At 50.2% G+C, this 21,954-nt stretch overlaps 2 protein-coding genes across 2 annotated transcripts; both read right to left on the bottom strand.

Moving 5' to 3' along the window:
- Positions 1-1,698: 1,698 nt before the first annotated feature.
- Positions 1,699-3,088, bottom strand: LOC149912540 (uncharacterized). Its single transcript, XM_090132119.1, has one exon. It carries the CDS (start codon positions 3,064-3,066, stop codon positions 1,990-1,992), a length of 1,077 nt encoding a protein of 358 aa, XP_089988245.1. The 5' UTR covers positions 3,067-3,088; the 3' UTR covers positions 1,699-1,989.
- A 9,405-nt stretch (positions 3,089-12,493) lies between these two features.
- LOC149912539 (rho GTPase-activating protein 32-like) lies at positions 12,494-21,672 on the bottom strand. The gene is made up of 8 exons (XM_090131836.1): positions 21,652-21,672; positions 15,149-15,230; positions 14,526-14,669; positions 14,146-14,248; positions 13,918-14,050; positions 13,670-13,752; positions 13,202-13,309; positions 12,494-12,840 (listed from the first exon to the last, which is right to left on the bottom strand). Exons 1-8 carry the CDS (start codon positions 21,670-21,672, stop codon positions 12,669-12,671), a joined length of 846 nt encoding a protein of 281 aa, XP_089987962.1. The 3' UTR covers positions 12,494-12,668.
- Positions 21,673-21,954: the final 282 nt, after the last annotated feature.

Here is a 21,954-nt window from a genome sequence, read left to right as displayed (position 1 = left end):
CCAGCACCGACCCCTGGGGAACACCACTCGTGACCGGTCGCCAGCTGGATTTAGCTCCATTGACCACCACTCTCTGGGCTCGACCCTCCAGCCAGTTCCTTACCCAGCCAAGAGTGTACCTGTCCAAGCCACGGGCTGCCAGCTTCTGCAGGAGAATACTGTGGGAGACAGTGTCAAAGGCCTTGCTGAAGTCTAGGTAGACTACATCAACAGCCTTTCCCTCATCCACCAGGCGGGTCACTAGATCATAGAAGGAGATCAGGTTGGTCAAGCAGGACCTACCCTTCGTGAACCCATGCTGGCTAGACCTGATGCTCCAGTTGTCCCGCACTTGCCGCGTGATCTCCCTCAAGACAATCTGCTCCATAACCTTCCCTGGCACCGAGGTCAGGCTAACAGGCCTGTAGTTCCCCGGGTCCTCCTTACAGCCCTTCTTGTAGATGGGAGTCACATTGGCAAGCCTCCAGTCTTCTGGTACCTCACCAGTCAACAAGGAGCGCTGATAGATGATGGAAAGCGGCTCGGCTATCACCTCCGCCAGTTCCCTCAGCACTCTCGGGTGAATCTCATCCGGCCCCATGGACTTGTGACAGTCCAGTTGGAGTAGAAGGTCTCTGACCGTTTCCTTCTGAATCATGGGTGGTTTAGTCTGGTCTCCAGCCGAGACCACCTGGTCGAAAAGTGGAATATCCTGAGGATAACTGGTCTGACCTTTAAAGACAGACGTAAAGAAGGCATTCAGGACCTCTGCCTTTTCTTTATCCTCAGTAGTCACATTCCCGGCTTCATCCAGTAAAGAATGGAGATTCTCCTTAGTCCTCCTCTTACTGTTGATATATTTGTAAAAGGATTTCTTGTTTCTTTTTATTCCAGTGGCCAGGTCGAGCTCGAGCTGGGCTTTCGCCTTTCTGATTTTCTCCCTGCATATCTTAACAACTTCTCTGTATTCTTTCTGAGTTGCCCGTCCCTTCTTCCACAGGAGGTAGATTCTCTTTTTCTCCCGGAGCTTCAAGAATAGTTGCTTATTCATCCACGCCGGTCTCCTTCCCCGCCGGCTCATTTTGCAGCTCAGGGGGACAGCCCGCTCCTGCGCCTGTAAGACTACCTTCTTGAAGAGCAACCAGTTGTCTTGGACCCCTTTACCCTCTAAGACTGAATCCCAGGGGACTCCCCCTACTAGTCTTCTAAACAGTTCAAAGTCCGCCCTCCGGAAGTCCAAGGTAACAGTTTTGCTGTTCTTCCTCCTGGCTCCACCAAGAATTGAGAACTCTACCATCTCATGGTCACTCTGTCCAAGACAGCCCCCAACCTCCACATCTTCCACCAGACCTTCTCTGTTTGTGAACAGCAGGTCTAGCGGGGCAGCTCCTCTCGTAGGCTCTCTCACCAGCTGCATCAGAAAGTTATCCTCTATACACTCCAGAAACCTCCTAGACTGCTTCTTCTGCGCTGCGTTGAATTCCCAGCATATGTCAGGGAAGTTGAAGTCCCCCATGAGGACAAGGGCTGGCGACCTCGCAGCTTCTGCCAGCTGCTCATAGAACACCTCATCTGTCTCCTCATCCTGGTTCGGCGGTCTATAGCAGACACCCACCAATACATCTGCCTTGTCAGCCCTTCCCCTGATCTTTACCCATAGGGATTCAACCTTATCATCCCCAGCCACAAGCTCAGTAACATCAAAACACTCCCTAACATACAGAGCCACACCACCACCCCTTCTTTCTTGCCTATCCTTCCTGAAGAGCTTGTAGCCATCCATTGCAGCACTCCAGTCATGGGAGCAGTCCCACCATGTTTCCGTAATGGCGACTAGGTCATAGTTTGCCTGCCGCACCATGGCTTCCAACTCTTCTTGTTTGTTGCCCATGCTGCGTGCATTGGTGTAGATGCACTTCAGCCGAGCCCCTCGCCTCATCCCTAATCCCATTGCCGCTCCCCCAGGCTCATCTCTAGCAGGCCTGGTTTTATCCCCTACCCCCTTCATATCTAGTTTAAAGCCCTCTCTACAAGTCCTGCCAGCTCTTGGGCAAGGATCCGTTTCCCCCTTCGAGACAGGTGAGACCCATCAGCAGACCCCAGGCCAGGAGCCGAGTAGACCGCCCCATGATCAAAGAACCCAAAATTCTTACTTTTGCACCATCCTTTCAGCCATGTGTTTATAAGGTGTGTTCTTCTGGTCGTCTCAGCGTCCTTCCCTGCCACTGTAGGAATACAGGCAAACACTACCTGTACGCCTGTTCCTTCAACTAACCTCCCCAGTCTCCTGAAGTCATTTTTCATAGTTCTCAGGCTTCCGTCAGTGACCTCATCACTGCCAGCCTGGACTATCAATAAGGGATAATAATCGGAGTTGCGAATCAAACTAGGAAGTTTCCTGGAAATATCCCTGACTCGGGCCCCAGGGAGGCAGCACACTTCCCTGCGGGTGGGGGCAGGCCGACATATTGGGCCTTCTGTTCCTTCTAGAAGGGAGTCTCCTATGACTATTACCCTCCTTTCTTTTCTGGAGGAGGCAGTTATTAAGCGTGGAGCTGGATGCCTCCTCTTGGGAACACTTGGAGGCAGTTCTCCCACTTCACCCTCAACCACCGCACCCTCCAGTTTCAGGGCTTCAAACCTATTACATAGAGGCACCTGGGGAACCGAGGTAGGTCGGGATGGGGGTCGCCCGCATCGCCGAGCTGGGACCTGATGCCATTCCTCCTCTGCCCTCAAATTAGCTCTCTCATTTCGATCGTGGCAAGGGAGAGGGTCCACTGCTGTTTGGGGGGTGCAATCTCTCTGTCTTTCACGCAGAGAGTCACACCACCAGTCTATCTCCCGCTCGCACTCTCTGATGGCTCTTAATCTCCCTACCTCCTCCCTAAGCTCCACCACCAGGCTGAGAAGCTCGTCCACCTGCTCGCACCTTGCACAAGTGGCATCCTTCCCATTCTCCCCTGGCAGCAGCAGGCTCAGGCACTCCCTACAGCCAGAGACCTGAACTGCTACATTTCTTGGCAGGCCCTCTGTCTGGGTCGCCACAGTCCTCTTGGGGGAAGCCCGCCGCCTGGTAGAGACCATGTTTGAACCTGCGGTCTCAAGGTCTGTCAGTAAGAGAGCTGATCACCTGAACAAAGACAAGGACAAGGCACTGATGTGTCCTGCCACAAGTCACAACTCCCACACCAGCTACTGCAGTAATGTATGAGCAGTGTGGGCTGCGTTCACACTCTGACCACCCTCTCCGGTGTCAAAGGCGGGTAACACCTCGTTCTCACCTGGAGCGATATGTGGGCAGGAGCCGGCTCCTGCCCTCCCAAGAGCTGCTTTTAAATTCCCAATGAGCAGTCAAGGTCAGGTACAAGAGATAAGGGCCAGCTGTTTAAATTATACCGCGATTTGGGCCAGCTCCACCCCTGCTGCCTCAGCAGCCCGCCCACAAGCTGCCAGCTCCCGGCGCCGACCACGTGCTTTTTGCTGCCTTCAAAACCAGCCCTAAAAAGAGCTTTTTCGTCGGCTTCTTTGCTATAGATCCCTTCCCCAGCGCAGTCTTACCTGCTCTGAAGCTGGTCTCCTCAGCAATGATGGAGCAAGATGCGTAATGAACATAAGTCCAGGCTGGCTTTCCTTGTGGTCATCAGCTGCTGGCATCTGCATTGCTGCTGCCATGAGCATGGCAAAGCTAGTAAAAGATTGCTTTTCCTTGTGTCACAGGAGCTCTTGACTTGAAAGCTAGAGGAATGCAATCGAAAGAGCTGCAACCTCTGCAAGACATGGCAAAGGTGAGTGGGATGTTGTTTCAATTAGTGCTGATGTCAGGAAGGACTGTAAGGATGGAAAGGCTGGTGTTTGCCAAGGGCAGGGAAATACATCTGGTTTTCATTTTCTCTTTCTCTTTGAGTGCCAGATAAAGAGCAGAGTGTGCCCTCACCTTGGACCCATCCTGCCCTCTACTGCTCAGAGGGTGAAATGTCCAATCTTCGAAAAGGACATCAGGACAAAGATATGTAATGAAAATAAGTCCAGGCTGGCTGTCCTTGTGGGCATCAGCTGCTGGCATCTGCGTTGCTGCTGCCATGAGCATGGCACAGCAGGTAAAAGATTGCTTTTCCTTGTGTGACACAGGAGCTCTTGACTTGACAGCTAGAGGGATGCAATAGAAAGAGCTGCAACCTCTGCCAGACATGGCAAAGGTGAGTGGGATGTTGTTTCAATTAGTGTTGCTGTCAGGAAGGACTTTAAGGATGGAAAGGCTGGTGTTTGCCATGGGCTGGGAAACACATCTTGTTTTTATTTTCTTTTTGTGTGCCAGAAAAAGAGCAGAGTGTGCCCTCACCTTGGACCCCTCCTGCCCTCTTCTGCTGAGATGGAGAAATGTTCCAGCTTCTAGAAGGACATCAGGACAAAGATATGTAATGAAAATAAGTCCAGGCTGACTCTCCTTGTGGGCATCAGCTGCTGGCATCTGCATTGCTGCTGCCATGAGCATGGCAAAGCAGGTAAAAGATTGCGTTTCCTTGTGTGACACAGGAGCTCTTGACTTGAAAGCTAGAGGGATGCAATAGAAAGAGCTGCAACCTCTGCCAGACATGGCAAAGGTGAGTGGGATGTTGTTTCAATTATTGCTGAAGTCAGGAAGGACTGGAAGGATGGAAAGTCTGGTGTTTGCCATGGGCAGGGAAACACATCTGGTTTTCATTTTCTCTTTCTCTTTGTGTGCCAGATAAAGAGCAGAGTGTGCCCTCGCCTTGGACCCATCCTGCCTTCTGCTGCTCAGAGGGAGAAATGTTCCAGCTTGTAGAAGGACATCAGGACTAGGATATGTAATGAAAATAAGTCCAGGCTGGCTGTCCTTGTGGGCATCAGCTGCTGGCATCTGCATTGCTGCTGCCATGAGCATGGCAAAGAAGGTAAAAGATTGCTTTTCCTTGTGTGACACAGGAGCTCTTGACTTGAAAGCTAGAGGGATGCAATAGAAAGAGCTGCAACCTCTGCCAGACATGGCAAAGGTGAGTGGGATGTTGTTTCAATTAGTGTAGATGTCAGGAAGGACTGTATGGATGGAAATGCTGGTGTTTGCCATGGGCAGGGAAACACAGCTGGTTTTCATTTTCTCTTTCTCTTTGAGTGCCAGATAAAGAGCAGAGTGTGCCCCCACCTTGGACCCATCCTGTCCTCTGCTGCTCAGAGGGAGAAATGTTCCAGCTTGTAGAAGGACATCAGGACAAAGATATGTAATGAAAATAAGTCCAGGCTGCCTGTCCTTGTGGGCATCAGTTGCTGGCATCTGCATTGCTGCTGCCATGAGCATGGCACAGCAGGTAAAGGATTGCTTTCCCTTGTGTGACGCAGCAGCTCTTGACTTGACAGCTAGAGGGATGTAATAGAAAGAGCTGCAACATTTGCCAGACATGGCAAAGGTGAGTGAGTGGGATGTTGTTTCAATTAGTACTGATGTCAGGAAGAACTGTAAGGATGGAAAGGCTGGTGTTTGCCATGGGCAGGGAAACACATCTGCTTTTCATCTTCTCTTTGTGTGCCAGAAAAAGAGGAGAGTGTGCCTGTAACTTGGACCCCTCCTGCACTCTTCTGCTGAGATGGTGACATGTTCCAGCTTGTAGAAGGACATCAGGACAAAGATATGTAATGAAAATAAGTCCAGGCTGGCTGTCCTTGTGGGCATCAGCTGCTGGCATCTGGACTTCTGCTGCCATGAGCATGGCACAGCAGGTAAAAGATTGCTTTTCCTTGTGTGACACAGGAGCTCTTGACTTGAAAGCTAGAGGGATGCAATAGAAAGAGCTGCAACCTCTGCCAGACATGGCAAAGGTGAGTGGGATGTTGTTTCAATTAGTGCTGATGTCATGAAGGACTATAAGGATGGAAAGGCTGGTGTTTGCCATGGGCAGGGAAACACAGCTGGTTTTCATTTTCTCTTTCTCTTTGAGTGCCAGTTGAAGAGCAGAGTGTGCCCTCACCTTGGACCTATCCTGCCCTCTTCTGCTGAGATGGAGAAATGTTCCAGCTTGTAGAAGGACATCAGGACAAGGATATGTAACGAAAATAAGTCCAGGCTGGCTGTCCTTGTGGGCATCAGCTGCTGGCATCTGGACTTCTGCTGCCATGAGCATGGCACAGCAGGTAAAAGGTTGCTTTTCATTAGGTGACACAGGCTCTGTTGACTTGAAAGCAAGAGGGATGCAATAGAAAGAGCTGCAACCTCTGGCAGACAAGGCAAACGTGAGTGGGATGTTGTTTCAATTAGTGCTGATGTCAGGAAGACTGTAAGGATGGAAAGGCTGGTGTTTGCCATGGGCAGGGAAACAATGCTGGTTTTCATCTTCTCTTTCTCTTTGAGTGCCAGAAAAATAGAGGAGAGTGTGCATGCTTTCTACCCCTCTTGCCCTCTTCTGCTGAGATGGAGAAATGTCCCAGGTTCTAGAAGGACATCAGGACAAAGATATGTAGTGAAAATAAGTCCAGGCTGGCTGTCCTTGTGGGCATCAGCTGCTGGCATCTGGACTTCTGCTGCCATGAGCATGGCACAGCAGGTAAAAGATTGCTTTTCCTTGTGGGACAGCTGTTAAGCCATTCTGATTCACCCTTTGCATCCACAGCATACAGTTTTTTCCCACACTGCTGTTTCTATCCAGCAGTGTGCATATGTGCAGTGCTACATATGTTGGTGGTCCTGCCTGTGGCAGGGGGTTGGAGATTCGTGATCCTTGAGGTCCCTTCCAACCCGGGCCATTCTGTGTGTGTGTGTGTGACTGGCTAAACACCAATTGTTGCTAGCTCAGCAGGTATACTGCTAATTATTGAACGCCTGACAGCTGCTTATCAACACTTGGCCACTATTTCTGGACACCTGCTCATCCCTGAATAGAGAGAAGTTTGGAAGGAGGACAGAGGGGAGTCTCTTGATGCCTGCCTGTTGCATCCCAACCTGCCCACAGAGTGAGTCAGTTCGGCCTTGTGTGGAGGCCCTGGCTTCTTTGGAGTCTGTTTTTCTTTTGCTGAGCTTCTCCTATCCAAACAGAATGGCCTTACAACATGCTTTCTGGTCCTTAATACTATACCCATGCAATTTGTAACTATTACAGTTCTGTAAGTGAGAATTGATCACATGATTGAACAACTGTATTTCTAAAATATGTTATGAAATAACTTCTTTTTACTAATACTAATACTAATAAAGTCTTTCTACTTTTTCAAACTGTTTCTAAGGGCAAATTACAAAACACATTGTGCTGTACTGCTTCAGAGCAATCCCACATTTGATAGCCAGTGCAGAAACAACATTCCATCCTACAGCATTAGCTAGTTCAGAGGTACCAGACGTGTATCTGGATGTGGCTGTTGTGCATAACTGGGGCTGAGGGATCAGAAGTGACAGCTCCACTCTTGGAGACCACAGAACTAAAATGGAAAGATAAAATAGTTGCAGGGCAATTGTTCTGTGTGCCTGAAGCAGGGACCGATTTATGGGGGAGAGATTTAACAGTTAAATGAGGATTACAGCTGCAAGTCTGTGAAACAGATATCAGGGGTCAATGAATGTGTTAACAGCTGTGATGAAGAAGAAATGAATCCAAAGGTGTGGGCAGGGGAAGGAAATTGGGGTGGACTCACAATTTTCCCTTACAAAGAACTGCCCAAGGAGGGAGTGGAGCTGTGAAACAGCAACAATATCCCATAGCCATAGAAGGGAGAGTGGGTCTAAAAGCTGTAACACAGACACTGGTTAAGGATGGTCTTCTGGAACCTTTTCTGTGGCCTTATAACACCCCAATCCTGTCGGCACGGAAGGCAGACGGCACGTATCGGCTGGTGCAAGATGTAAGGAAATGACTGAACCCGTTCTCAAAAGACAGCCTGTGGTTCCTAACCCCTATACCCTAATGAGTCAGATCCCACACGGACAGCAGTGGTTTGGTGTGAGAGACCTCACAGATGCTTTCCGGACAGCCTTTGGACTCAGAGAGAAATGGCTGCGTTTGTATGAGGACACATTGTAATCCTATCGTGATTCGTGATGATACTGTAGATACTGGAACTCGTGCTAATCCTTGTCTTTGCAGCATTTGAAGCAAGCAGCTGGTGCTGCTGTCATGCAGAAAGCTCCCTTCCAACCACTCAGCAAGCATTTGGATGAGACAGCTTCCTGCTGGGGAGCCCTCCGACATCACTGCTGCCTCCTCCAGAACCATACCTGCAGATGCTTCAGAGCTCTTCAGCATGGACTTCCTTCCTCCCATCAGCAGCTGCTCCTGCACTGACCTTCATTCACACTGGGATACCATCTGCTTCCAGCAGGAGCTGACCTGCGAGACAGAGAAAGGAAACGTGGGATGAGCACCAATGCAGAAGCACAAGGCTGTGTCACCACCACGTCTTGCAGCCTTGGGAAGTCAGCTGCAACTGCAGCCTTGGTCAGAATTACAACGGGCACCGTAAATTAAGTGTGACCTCTGAAGTTGTTGCCATGATCAGAAATAGACGCTGAAATCGCTCACATAACTGTCGGTGGTTACCTCCAAATTCTTTTGCTTTGGGGAACAGATGGACTCGGAATGGAAGGACACGAGAAAAATGACATCTGTTTGAGCTCAGCAGACTTGAGAGGTGGGCCTGGGTGAACCTCATGAGGTTCAGCACAGCCAAGTGCAAGGTTTGGCATTTGGGCCGGAGGAATCCCAGGCATTCTTTTGTCATCGTGGTGGTTTCCAATAGACCCCAACAATGAGACATCAGGTCGCCGTGTGGGCTCCTGGGTGACACTGCCATTTCCCAGCCATTGCAGCCTAGGGGCAAATAAAGTAAAATACTTCAGAAAGATCTCACACTGATTGCATATTTTACTGTTCTTTTACACAAAACAGAAGGGGAGGGCAGCAGATGCATGCAGCTGCATCAACACCCAGGCTGCTAAAGGAATGGAAAGACAGAAACATCAAATATCAATGCCTTATTCTAATGCAAGGAGGGAAGCTTCTATCAATGTTACTTTTTATCATTTAAAATGAGCAGTTGGCACTCTTAAAGGAAAATCCTGGGCCCCAGGTTCTGACAGTGTGGCAATCTGGACTCAGCTGTGACTGATCCAAACAGTCTGTTCCAGATTTTAACATCCCTTCTATGCATTCACAAGTTTTCTCTCTTGACTTCCCCTTACAGCCGTTAGATGCCAGCAAAACATCCCACAAACACTCCTTAACTCTGTGCACACAGGCACCCATCCAACCAGAGCCATCAGTCATTCCCAGCCATGCGCTCTTCCTCCAATCATGGTCAGCATCACACGGCCGTCACGCAGCTCACTTGACTCAGTTTTTCTCTTCTTTCTGGAGGTGTCCTTGCTTCTCAGCCTTACCTTCTCGTGATGTTTATCTCGCTCTGCAGCTCCTGCTCTGAATAGGCTTTCTTGGATTCCCGCATGACAGGCACAAAATGCAGCCACAGCCCCTGCCACCAAGGTCAGCTCTTCAGCACACATTACCTGAGGAGCACTTGGCAACTCATGCAACCTGAGCAGTGCCAGTAAGACTGTTTCACTTCTGCTTCTCCTGGCTCAGAAATTCATTTTCCTACCTAGAAAATGGAAAAAGAAAAGAAAGAAAAAAAATCCTGACATTAGCAGACACAATTGATACTATGGAATTCTGGAAGGCAAGGGATTTGCCCCCTATGATGAGAAGTTGAGTGCAAAGAACTAAGAAGAGCCATGAGCAGGTTGTGAACTTGTGGGTAAAATTAGGAAGTGCAGCAGTGCAGGGCTTCTGGAGGTGAGGGTCTGCTACAGCCGCCTGGAAAGAGAGCCTGTTGGTGGGAGCTGCTTACTGCAGCCAGCAGAAGCATCGCACTCACTGACTCTCATCCTGATGGGGGATTCCAGTCAGTCTGGGAAATCAGCATGGCTGGCTGCAAGCAATCTGACAGACTCCTGGAGTGCAGTGAGAATCACTCTGTGGTGCAGGCATTGGGCACAGCAAGCAGAAGGGAAGCATTGCTGGACATGGTGCACACCAGGGGTTACGACAGGAGGCGGTCAGGGCTGCAGTGACCATGCCCTCCTTGAGTTGGTGATCTCAAGGAATGCGGGCCTGGCAGGAAGCAAAGGCAGGAGCCTGAACTTCAGGAGAGCCAGCTGCAGGCTGTTCCAGGAATTCTTGGACGAGATCCTCTGGACAACTGTTTGCAGGGGCAAAGGGATGGAAAAGAGCTGGTCACTTTCTCAGAAAAAAACTTGCTCAGGTTGCAGGCTGAGCTGCAGGAGAGGAAGGGGAGGAGGTGCCAGCACGGCTCTGCACGATGCTATGCCACACTGGGCAGCTTGATCATGGCTCAGCAGTGGGATCAGACGAGGAGAAGGGGAGAAGGAAATCAAGGATGGGAGGGAACCATCAGACACAGTCAATAAGTGTCTGTGAAGTCTTGCAAACCAGAGATTCCCAGGTTGTTTCTGCTTTTGCAGCATTTGTGTGGTGCAGGGTGAGCAAAAGGTTCTGCTGCTTGATTCTTCTGCAGGAGCCGCCTAAAAGGGAAATGGCCACTGAGCTGCAGACCAAGCAGTACTGCCTGACGTTGGCCAGGGGGAGCTTCTCCTGCCACAGTGTGCTGATGACAGGTCTGGAGATGATCTGCAGGGCCAGTTCGTAGGTGGGAGCCAGGAAAGGACACGATGGGAGGAGAGAGGTGTTAAAGAACAGCCAAGGCATGGAAATGCATTAGAAGGCCCTGAAAAGCATCACAAAGCCACAGCCAGGAAGCTTGGGAGTATCATGAGCAGCATCCAGGATGCGAGAGATTATTTGCTACCATGCCAAATGGTAGCAGAGCTCCCCCTGCAGACATCCCAAAGCCAGACAAAACAGGAACAAACCCGGAGCTGTGCTGCATGCACCCCACAGCCACAGCATTGCAAGCTGGGGTGCCTTGCTGTGTGCTGCATTCATCCCAGTCCGTGTGAATGAAGACTCTGGAGGCAGTCAAGGCGTTGATTGAGCACGAGTGTGCTTTTATTATTATATAAAGGACAGGAGGGTGTGAGAGGTCCACGGTGAAGATGGGACTCATCCTGTCTTGTCATGGAGAGAGTGGCTCAGAGCTCTCAGTGCTGCTGTCCGGTGCCTGGGACTGGAGGCCTGATTGAAAGTCCCCCTGCAAGAGGCTCTGCTCCTCTTCACTGATGCTGACCTGCTCCTGCATGGAGGTGCTGCTGTCGGGGCACTCACACTGTGCTTCAGATGGGCTGCACTGCAGAGACTCTGGGTTAAAATCCACACTTGTGACTGTGGTGTCTGGGAGGCTCAGGTCAGCAACTTCAGCAGAGCCAGGTGTAATGAGAGCATGGACTTCGATGAGCTCCTTCTCTCCATTACTGATGTCAGATGGAAGGCTGCTGTTGGAACTGCAGCAATTTGTGCTTCCTAAGAGCTCTCCACTGATGGAAGCACACAGAGCATCCTCGCTACTTGCCCTGGATCTTATGGCTTGGCAAGGGCTCGATTCACCTAGAAAGGATACACAGGGGTTAGTGTCAAACTTTCACAAGCTGAATTACGACAGTGGTACTTGATCAGGGGTGAAGATTTAGGCACGGGATTGAACGCTAGAAAGAGATACATGTGCAGAGCAAGCTTGAATTGTATGTTCCTGAAAAGCAGGGATTTGGAAGCTGCATTTGCACCCTTACCTGCCAGGACTACCACTGCTGTTTCTGAGGGCTGCCTGGCATTGCGCTGCAGTTGGCGTTTGCTGCCAGAGGATGGCTTCCTGAGGCTGAAGCAGCAACACCAACTGCTAGCTGGTGATTCCTCATTCTTGCTGGGTGGATTTTGTCTGGAGAGAGAAAACAGCCAATGCTGTGAGTCGTGCGTGGTGCAGGGTGAGGGAAGAGCAGCACTGAGCTCTTGGCAGCAGTTGCTTGTTCCTAGCACTGCCTGGTTTCTGCAGGAAAACACAAAAACCCACCCAAACAATGATGCTAGGTGCTGGAAAAGAAAGTCCTCTTTACCTGTCAGATGGAAAGTCAACGACGGTGTGGAATTTGCCCTGCCCAGCTGCAGGGCTTTCTTCCACTTCAATGTCCCTGCTGCTCTCTGTTACCACAGAAGAGGTGCTGTGGCCTCGCCTCTGTGCCTGTGCCTCCTCCAGGCTGAGCAGCTTTGTGGCAGCAGAAGAGACCCCCACAGACTTGGGCCCTGGGAGAGAATTGTGCCCTGTCAGGGAAAACCACAGGTAAGAGCGAGGATCAGAAAGCAGCAGCACAGCCACCACAGTTCTGGGGGAGGTGCTGTATTTTTCTCAGGCTTGCTTATCTGAGCCACTGGAAGAAGAGGAGCCCAAAATAACCATGTGGGAAGAGGTGTGTTTATGGCAAAGGACACGGTCATCATTAAGAGCAGCTTACTGTATCAAAATAGGCAAGGAAAAACCCAAGGAAATGGGGGTAGGGAACTGAGAAAGCTTCGCTGCCACACTTGCATCAAGCTTTTCCTGCGTGCAAACCATAATAATGACGGTTTCCTCCTTGTGAAGTTTGGGCTTGGACATTCTCAGCATCCAGCAACAGGATGCCATACCCTAATGGAAGTCCAGAGGTCTGCTGTCCCCTTGATGGTAAAAGAGTATCTCAAACATCCTGGAGAAGGCCTGCATTTGGTCAAGGTGTCAGGTCAAGATCAAGCTAATGGAGGAAGACACTCACCTGCTGCATCTGCAATGTCTGCTCCGGATTTGGAGCCGAAGAGGACGTCGGTGTGGTTGATGATGAATTCCACCACATCCGACTGCATCTGCAGCTCCATGCAGGCAGCTCTTCCGCTGGCGCAGGCAGACTCGTTCTGCTGTGATCTGTAGAAAAGGCAGATTTTAGAAGTCATTTCTCCAAGACCGTTTCCCCGAGTCTGAATTGTTGCAGCCAAAAGCTGTCAGCTGAGGCTCTGGAGACTTCCGCAGTGGGCAATCAGTGATGCCACTGCAGAAATTCCCCTGGATGATCAAGGACACGTCAGTCCCATCTCAACAAGACTGCAGAAATTGTCACCTAGACATTGTGCCCGTGGGGATGGAGAACAGCTCAGGCTCCTGCTTTTCTGTCAGCCACAGATTTTACAGGAGAAGAGCACATTTGATGGAGAAAAAGGGAGCACTGTTTTTTTTTTTAATGGAGAACAGATGTAAGCGTTGTGTTGAAACAGAACCAGCAGTTTACCTTAAGAGGTTTGGAGCCCACACAATGGCTAGGTTCTTGGCATGCATGTTTGTGATGGTGGAGCTCCCAGCCAGACACGCCAAGTGTCTCATCAGGTACTCCAGTGTCCTGGAAAACAAGAGAGGCAAACGTTCAGCACCAACGAGCATGCCGTGCTGCAATTCAGAAAGCAAACCTCCATTCATGCTACTTCTTGTGACTGCTACTGTCTCCAAAGATGAAGTAGATCCAACTTGACTGAGTGCCACGCTGCAGCACCAAGCCCCAGCACAGCACAGCTGCAGCCATCAGCTGCACCAAGCGTGCCCCCGTGCCCAGGAACTGACCCCATAAAGCCAGCCCATGGAGCCTTCAACCCTTCAGCATACACAGGCATCGTGTTGCCGGCGTGAGACAGAGCCTGGAACCGCATCGTTGCCCTCTGCAATGCAGCAGGGCTGAGCTCAGCAGGCTGAGGGCAGCACTGACCTGTAGTGAGGAGCGGGCAGCTGCTGGATGACGTCCTGCATTCTGAGCAGCCGCTCCTCCTCTGTAGCGGCACCAACAGCATCCTGGAGTAGTGCAGAAAGGGAGCGAGACACCAATCAGGCTAGTACACCACTGCGAGTAAACCTCGTGGGGCTGACAGCAAAAGGGCCTCCGAGCTGGGGCACTGCTGCAGCCATCTGCCAAGAGGCCCAGGAAGAGGGAAATGAAAGACGTGGCCTTGTGCTTACCGAGAACTTGCCGTACAGCTGGTGGGTGAGCAGAGGGTTCGGGAGCTCCCTGAAGTACATCTTGCAGAGGGAGCTCACGCTGTGAATGTCACGGACGGTGAGCTCAGGAATCTGCTCCGACTCAAATTCCTGCCTGGAGAGAGGGACGCAAACCCGGTTGAGCGAGAGGAAGGCAAGCCCAAAGCCACACCAGATGCACTCAGGCTGTGTCAGTCGCAGCACTCTTACCGCAGTCTCTGGATGTTGGACGCGACGCCGGACAGGCGGTATATCCCCTGCACCACGCCGTGCTGCTCAATGAACTCAGCGCAGCTCTGGAGGACCTGGGGGACTGAAGAACACGTGCCAGCCGTCAGTGGAGCTCCTGATTCAAGTCCTGCTGCAGGCTGTGCTTCACATCCCATCCACTAAGCCCAGCCAGGCTTGGCTGAAGCAAATACAGATGTGCTTGTCTCTTAGGAGCATCCGCCTCACTTTATCCTTCAGCCATCAACTCCCATTACACGTGTCTCCACGGCTATCAGCCTGCCCCCTGCTAGATATGAGCTCCCTTTCATCTTCTTTAGATGCCCAGCAGAGGAAGATCTCAGGAATGGGCAGCTCCTTACCATCACGACCGGAGTGGAGAAGATGCTCTCCCAGGTCACCGCCAAACACCCTTTCCTTCTCCACCTCCCGCTCGGTCGGTTTCTTTGGGCGGGCCTTCACCAAGGAACGAAGGAAGGTGAGGATCTTGCTGCGTTTCTTGGGCACTGCACAACAAAAGGAAGAAACCAGGTCATTTCAGGTTTGGCTCCGTTGGACGAGGCCGAGCACAGCACATTCTACAGAGCACGTCAGAACGGGAAGAACATTACCAACCAGTACATACAAAAAGGGATTTTCCCCATGCCTGGAGGAGCCCAAGGCCAGGCTGGATGGGGCCCTGGGCAGCCTGATCTAGTCTCACATTAACTGTGGGGGCTGGGAGACCATCCTGAGGCGGGAGGGTTGGAGCATGATGATCCCTGAGGTCCCTTCCATCCCAAGCCATTCTATGAAGATTCTATAGTTTCCCCAAGTCCAATCATAAACACAGGAGGATTGGGCCAAATCTCTGCCCCATGGTGTGCATGAAGAATCATCAACCCAGAGGACAATCTGGGATGGATAAAGGAGGTACTAAACATGGAACACACCCCAAAAAAGACTTCATTTTGCTTCCCCACACCATCAAATGTAACATCCCTACCTGGCTTTGGCACTGAGTTGATGAGAGCCTCAGGAATGTTCTTATTAATGAGTTCCACACACTCCCCTGGGAAAAATCCAACCTGTAACAAGAAGAGAGGCCAACTATTGCATGCAGCACTTCTCAGATCTGAACTGTTAAACCAAAAGCCACGTAACATTTCCCTCGGAACGTGCTTGCCTGACATTCCATAAGACTATCCAGCAGAAAATGGCCATAGTTCACAGCATAAAGGTAATAATTTTTCAGCATTTGCAGCAAAGGCAAGGTCCCCTGACACCGACACAGGGAAACTGTTTATGTCCTTTAGGCATCCTGAGCAGGCAGAGCAGCTCTAAGCTGAGATTCCTGCCTTTACTGAAGTTGCACTCTCCAGTCTGAAGCTTGTGCCTACCTGGAAGCCGAGCTTGCCTCTCCACCAGGGGGTCAGCTCCTTTGGTGGCATGTTGATGACACACACGATGTCTCCCACCTGCAAGAGATTGCAACGTCAATCCCAGCTTCAGCACGGCTGGGAGGAAAGCACAGCTCAAATGACTGCATTCTTCTGCACTGCCAAACATCGCCGAGCATGAGAGCACTTGCACCAGTGCAGCTCTGAAGGCATTTGCCATTGTAAAATTGAACAACAAGGAACGCCTTGAACTGCTTACCTCAAAGGAGAGTTCATCCGCTGCCTGGGCAACGTATCTCTTAATAGCATGGGCAGCAGCAATAGCTGGAACATTCACAGGTGCCACCTCATGGTCCAGCAGGGGCTTCCCCTTGTTCTCAGTCTGAAACAGAGAGCACAGGCCACGGTGAGGAGCTGGGAACCAACAAGGAGGATTTCAAGGTGAGGAGCACATCTGCAGAGCAAGCTGCAGGAAATGCACTCGGTCCTTATCGTGGGCACTTCAGAAGGAACTGCAAGTCTAATAACGGCTGTTTCTCTCCCTGGTGTGCAGCAGGCACACGCCAGCAAAGATGCATCTCTCCCCACCCAGACTAATCAGCAATGGCACTGACGCAGACAGGTGGCCTTGTCCATTTTGCCCCCTCTATTCCTGCGCTCTTTGTGCAGGAAGGCTGACTGTTTCAGATGCTAGGAGACCGTGAAGAGGGAAACCAAAGCTACGGCTGCAGTTACAAGGTGCAAACATTGCCACTGCAAGCACCAAGCAGCTCTCTTGAGCAGTCCAACCAACAGCGAGGCCAAACAGAGAAGAGAATGATTGTTGTTTCTGCAGCCATTTCAAGGGAAAAGTCAGTAGAGGACAAACACCACAGCCGAGATGGCTCTGGTACTTTTAAAAACTTGCCACGCTTGCACTACTGTCTTGCCACAGAGGAGCTCTCTTGGAAAGCAGGAGAGCACATCTACGGCTCACTCTGCTGGCTGCAGTCAGGGAACAAAGACCAATCAGAGCTTCATACTCTACCTCTGTCCATGCCAGGTCAGGCCCACAGCTGATCTCGCTGCACGCCACAGCCATCAGCGTAGGTGTGACAAGCTGGAACTGAAAAGAAAGACACTTTTATTTTCTCTGTTCACATCTCTGCTGTGCTCCCTACAGCTGTCGGGCACACTCACACAGCCCAAGCACGCCTGCTGGTGTCCCTGGTGATGCTGTGCAGCTCTGCACAAGCTGGGGCTGGGACTCTTTGCCTAAGGGATTGGTTTCCTGTAGACCAGCTGGTCACAGCACCACAGACAGCATCCTTCTGAGGGCTGAGCTGCAGAGCACGTGGAGAAAACCCACACGTGACCAGTGTCCCATCAAAGCTGGATGAGGCTGTGTTACTAAACACGGGGCGTCACGGGCTGCTAAAGCATGTGGGGGGACAAAGCATGGCAGGTACCTGGCAAGAGATCAGAACAAGGGAGAGAAATCTCTCGAATCCGCAGCCGTTCCTTGTCACTTTGCTCTGATCTTCCACGAGCAAAAGCTGCAGCAGGGAAGCAGGCAGAGGGTGGAGAGAGGAGAGAGAAAGAGCAGGTCAGTTTGCTTCCACGGTTTAGCAAAGAATACGAGGGAAAAACCAAAATCTGCCCTCCCTCAACTTAAAAACTCAAGTTTTCAACTTAAAACCATTTCCCCTTGTCCTGCTGTTATCTACCCTTTCAAAGAGTTGATTCCCCTCCTCTTTTTAGGCTCCCTTTAGGTACTGAAGGCTGCCATGAGGTCACCCCACAGCCTTCATTTCTCCAGGCTGAACAAGCCCAGCTCCCTCAGCCTGTCTTTGCAGGGGAGGTGCTCCAGTCCCCTGATCATCTCTGTGGCTCGCCTCTGGACCCTCTCCAACAGCTCCCTGTCTTTCTGGACACTGTACTGCAGCTGGGGCCTCACAAGAGCAGAGCAGGGGGGGACGATCACCTCCCTGTCCCTCATGGCCACCCCTCTGCTGATGGAGATAATGTGATCCTATGAGCTCCGCCAGCCAGCAGTTCTCAGCACTCACTGTCCCCCCGTCTCTCCCACACTGTCTCAGCTTACCTACAAGGTGCTGCACAGGACGGTGTGAAGACAAAGGGACGCAGTCGGTGCACAAGTGCAACAAGCGAGCTGCTCAGTCAGAGCTCCAGCGCTCCAATGAAGGGACGCAGCACGCACTGCTCCTCCCCTCATTCTAGCCCTTATGACATCACTGAGGGCCACCAGGCTGCTCCACCACGACGGACAGGGTGGGGAGGCAAGACCAGTCACAAGGGCAGAAGATTCCAACAGCCCAGCCCAACGTTCTGGAATCAGGGGCTGCTTGGAATTCTACCCCAGCCAAATCCTGGAGAAGCTGGCACGGGGTCGTCATGACCAAAGCGCAGGACCTGGCGCTTGCTCTTGTTGAGCCTCACACAACTGGCCTCAGTGCATCCCTCTGGAGGGCCTTCCTGCCCTCAGCCAGATGGACGCTTCCTCCCAGCAGCGTACCTTGCAGTGCTGGGCCCATGTCAAATCCACACTAGAGTGGCTTTTGTTACATTCAAGGGCATGTTGCAGCACCCATCTATTTCACCTGGAAGGAAATAAAGCAGGAGATGGGAGAAACACAGAACTGCTGCCAGACTGCTTCATCCCTTTCTCAGCCCAACTTCCCTTGCCTCATCCCCTACCCCAACTCCTGGATGATGCCCACAGGCTGACAGTTGGATCTCAAGTCCATAGGACTCCTTTCACAGGGCTCCATCAAAAAGGCTGTCACACTTGTTCTGTACACTCACACTGACCCAGCAGTGGTATCACAGTCACTTAACACACACACAACAACCAAACCCCGAGCATGCACATCCCTTCCTGCGTGACTGCAGCCCACAGCTCCCCTTCACACCTCCGTGGATCTCTGGTGTTTTACACTGATGCAGCCTCGCTGCAGCTCTGTGGCTGTCACAGAAAGCCTGCAGGACCTCTTTCTCTGCAAACCCCGTCTGCAGGCATTGGTTCACGAGTTTCATCTCCTGCCCTCCTGAGCAAAAACAAGCACTAAGAACAAGAGCAAAGCACGCTGGACTCGACCTGGCTGGATCCCCAACCCTCAGTCCTGTCAGACGGACCCTGGTGTGGAGACTCATCCCCAAAGCCTGGCTGGACATCAGCACAGGCATCCTTCTTCAAACGCCCCATCCAAGCAGCAAGGGATCAAAGCGTTGGCACAGCTGAAACAGAAATGCTGTGTGAGTTTCCTGTTAGCACTGAGCAGGAACAAATCTACCGCTGAGCAGCAGGATGTGAGACAAGCAGCAGAAGACACCCAACCTGCAGAACCAGCTCGTTTGGGGTCGGTCCAGATGTTTGTCTGCTCCCTTCCCTGGCCCAGGCCAAGCTTGTGAGCTGCTCCTCCTTTGTGCAGGGGGAAATGGTGCAGATGCCATGTGGTGGCTATGCACAGCATGCCTTTCACTTGCTTTTCCTCTCTCCATCTGCCATCTTCCATTAGCAAACAGCATCTCCAGCCTCCAGAGATCACTGAGTCCAACCCCTGCACAACAGTGAAAGAAAAGATATGATAAGGGGTACTTAAAGCACAGCATCTGTAATCAGATCAGACTCCTGCACTGTGAAGACTTCCATGAGTATTCCTGCAGAGTGCATCACTTAGTCTCTCTTTAGCCTTGTGTTCATGGTTTTCCTGTAAGAGCTTGTCTAAACACTGCCTATAATCGTGGTTATGCTAGAAGCATTTGGATTTATTGATCCTCAGTGTGATTTCAGTAACAAATCCAGATGCTTTTTTGTTAAGGGCAGCTTTCAATTTCTCAACTGAAATTTCAATATTGCATTAGGTGTTGACAACCACGGGGCTGCAGTACAGAGAATTACAGGAAGATTAATTTCTCCATCTCCATGCTCCTAGACATTTATGATTACAGTGATGTAGTTATATACAAAGTTGCAAGATACCAAAGCTAGAATAACCTCTTGGTGCAGCAGGATGTCTGGAGCCCAAGTGCAGAGTCTCAGTGTTGCAAAGCCTTGAAGAGGTGCACCGTATGTGCTGGGGCTGATGACACAGACACTGGAGCAAGGCCAGTGTGATGTTAGAAACTTGACCAGCAGCTGATCTGTTGTCAGCCATTTCTGGACACAAACGGGATCTGGTCGACTTAGGACATGACCTTTGGGCTGGAGAGCAACTCCCCGAGGAATCACACAGCCACTGCAGACCGTTGGCAAGAACCCCATACCAAAACAGCTCATCTGCAATCAGTTTTTAATCTGTGCAGCAGTGATTGGAACAGGCGCACGCTCTCTGGAATTGCAGGAATGTTCACAAGTGGAATGTACATCACCTGTGTGCTCCAGCTCTTCTGTGTGCATGCTAGGAGCAGTGATCCCCCTGCACCCAGGGCTGCAATAAAGTCCTGTGGGCTTTCTAACCTGCCCACCAGCAGCCCAGGCTGCCCAGAGCCACATCCAGCATGGCCTTGGATGCCTGCAGGGATGGGGCATCCACAGCCTCCTTGGGCAACCTGTTCCAGTGCCTCACCACCCTCTGGCTGAAAAACTTCCTCTTCACATCCAACCTAAACCTCAACACCCCCCGTCTCAGTTTAAAGCCATTCCCCACTTGTCCCATCACTGTCCACCCTCCAAAACAAAACACCTCGGCTGTTCAACACTGAAAGAGCAAAATAACCCACAGCTCTTACTTCCACTGTATGCATTTAATTCCAAACTTAAGGTCACAGGTTAATTACTCATGTGATCCTTCCTGACAGAAGAACTACTCGTAGTGATGTGTAGGAGTAAGGAACAGCTTGAAAAGGTCATGGACATATTAGAACTTGCAGCATTTATCTTAATAGATGCCTACTTTGCACAGCATTTTGTAAAACACACGTTACAAGTACTGTGCATTGGATTACACTATATCAAACTCTAAGTAACAATACAGGTTGCTTTTAAATCTACACTTACATGTTTTCTTCCAACTCCTTGATAAAATTCTTTACTACCTTCAGTTTTACAGCCAAAGCAGTGTTTGAGCTGGTAATGTACTCTTGAACAGCACTGTTGCCTTTAACATTTGTATGTTTAGATCTGAAGAGAGAATTTGGTCATTATTTCATGTTGAGAGAATCTTATATGACAAAACAGAATTACAAAAATCTGACAATACTGTAAAATGCCAGCGTAAGAATGTGGCTTTAATTTTTTTTCTTTTTTTTTCCTCTTTTTTCTTTTCTTTTTTTTTTTTTTTCTTTTTTTTTTTTTAAATGGTGAGTGTACCATTAATTCAAGACAAGAATTTTGTTTGTAAGTCGATCTCTATAACTGTTCTTGGCATCATTCTGTAGGATGAACTAGATACATGGAATTTGGCACTGGCTCCCCAGGGCAGTGGTTTGGCACTGAGCTGACAAAGGCCAAAGAGCATTTGCACAATGCTCTCAGACACAGGGCTTGACCCATAGGAGGTCCGGTGTGGAACCAGGAGGTGGAATACATGATCCTCGAGGTCCCTTCCAAATACAGATATTCCATGATCCTCTAATACTTATATTCCCAAGTCCTGTACACAGTGCTCAGGTGCTTAACTGAGAGGTTCCATGAAACAGTGAGGTATCTATGTCCCTTTACCACTCAGTTATTCAATTTGCCACATGGATCTTTCATCCAGTCACATTAGAAAACACTCAAAGTATTTCCTTCAGTCTTCCATTCTGATAGAGCTTTCTGGAGCAAATAAAGAGTTGCAACTCAGAATGTCCACACCTCCCTTCCTGCACCCTGCATACTTTTTTCATTGTACTGTGATTACGTACCATTCTATTGTCACCCTCATTCTGTCCTTATCTAGGCAGTTTAATGCCATTAAATTTTCCAGCAACAGATGCCCACAAGTACAGCCAGCCTGGAAATATTTTGATTACTTATCTTTGTCCTGATGTCCTTGTAGGAGGTGGGAAATTTCTCCATCTCAGCAGCAGAGGGCAGGAGGGGTCCAAGGTGAGGGCACGCTCTCCTCTATTTTTCTGGAACTCAAAGACAAAGGGAACAAGAAAACCAGACGTGTTCCCTTCCCACGGCAAACACCAGCCTTTCCATCCTTACAGTCCTTCCTGCCATCAGCAGAGATATTTTGCTTTCTTGTGCCACTTCATCCCTTTAGCATCTGGCATTCTAACAAAAAAGTACTCTAACACAGGAATTTTAATATTTTCATATTAAATGTCAGAATTAAGGAACCATTATTATTACCAAATATTTAAAACATTCAACCCAGTGAGAAGTGAACTGATGTTGCATTTAGCATTCAGATAAGAACTTGACATTTCTCCGGGAAATTCTGTAATCATCATAGTGTTTCACAGTTTTCAGTTTATGAAT

This window comes from Phasianus colchicus, chromosome Z (genome assembly GCF_987193195.1).
Source record: "Phasianus colchicus chromosome Z, bPhaCol1.hap1.1, whole genome shotgun sequence".
NCBI lineage: Eukaryota > Metazoa > Chordata > Aves > Galliformes > Phasianidae > Phasianus > Phasianus colchicus.
This window is presented reverse-complemented; position numbering and strand designations above follow the sequence as displayed.

Bases quoted from the DNA above. Each gene is read 5' to 3' on its own strand.
- LOC149912540 (XM_090132119.1), bottom strand. From the start codon at position 3,066: ATGGTCTCTACCAGGCGGCGGGCTTCCCCCAAGAGGACTGTGGCGACC.
- LOC149912539 (XM_090131836.1), bottom strand. From the start codon at position 21,672: ATGGAAAGGCTGGTGTTTGCC. The intron at 15,231-21,651 runs GTGGGAAGGGAA...TTCTTGTTACAG, and splicing joins TGGAAAGGCTGGTGTTTGCC to GTTGGATTTTTCCCAGGGGA. The intron at 13,310-13,669 runs GTCAGTGCTGCC...CTTGTTTTCCAG, and splicing joins CTGCCCGCTCCTCACTACAG to GACACTGGAGTACCTGATGA.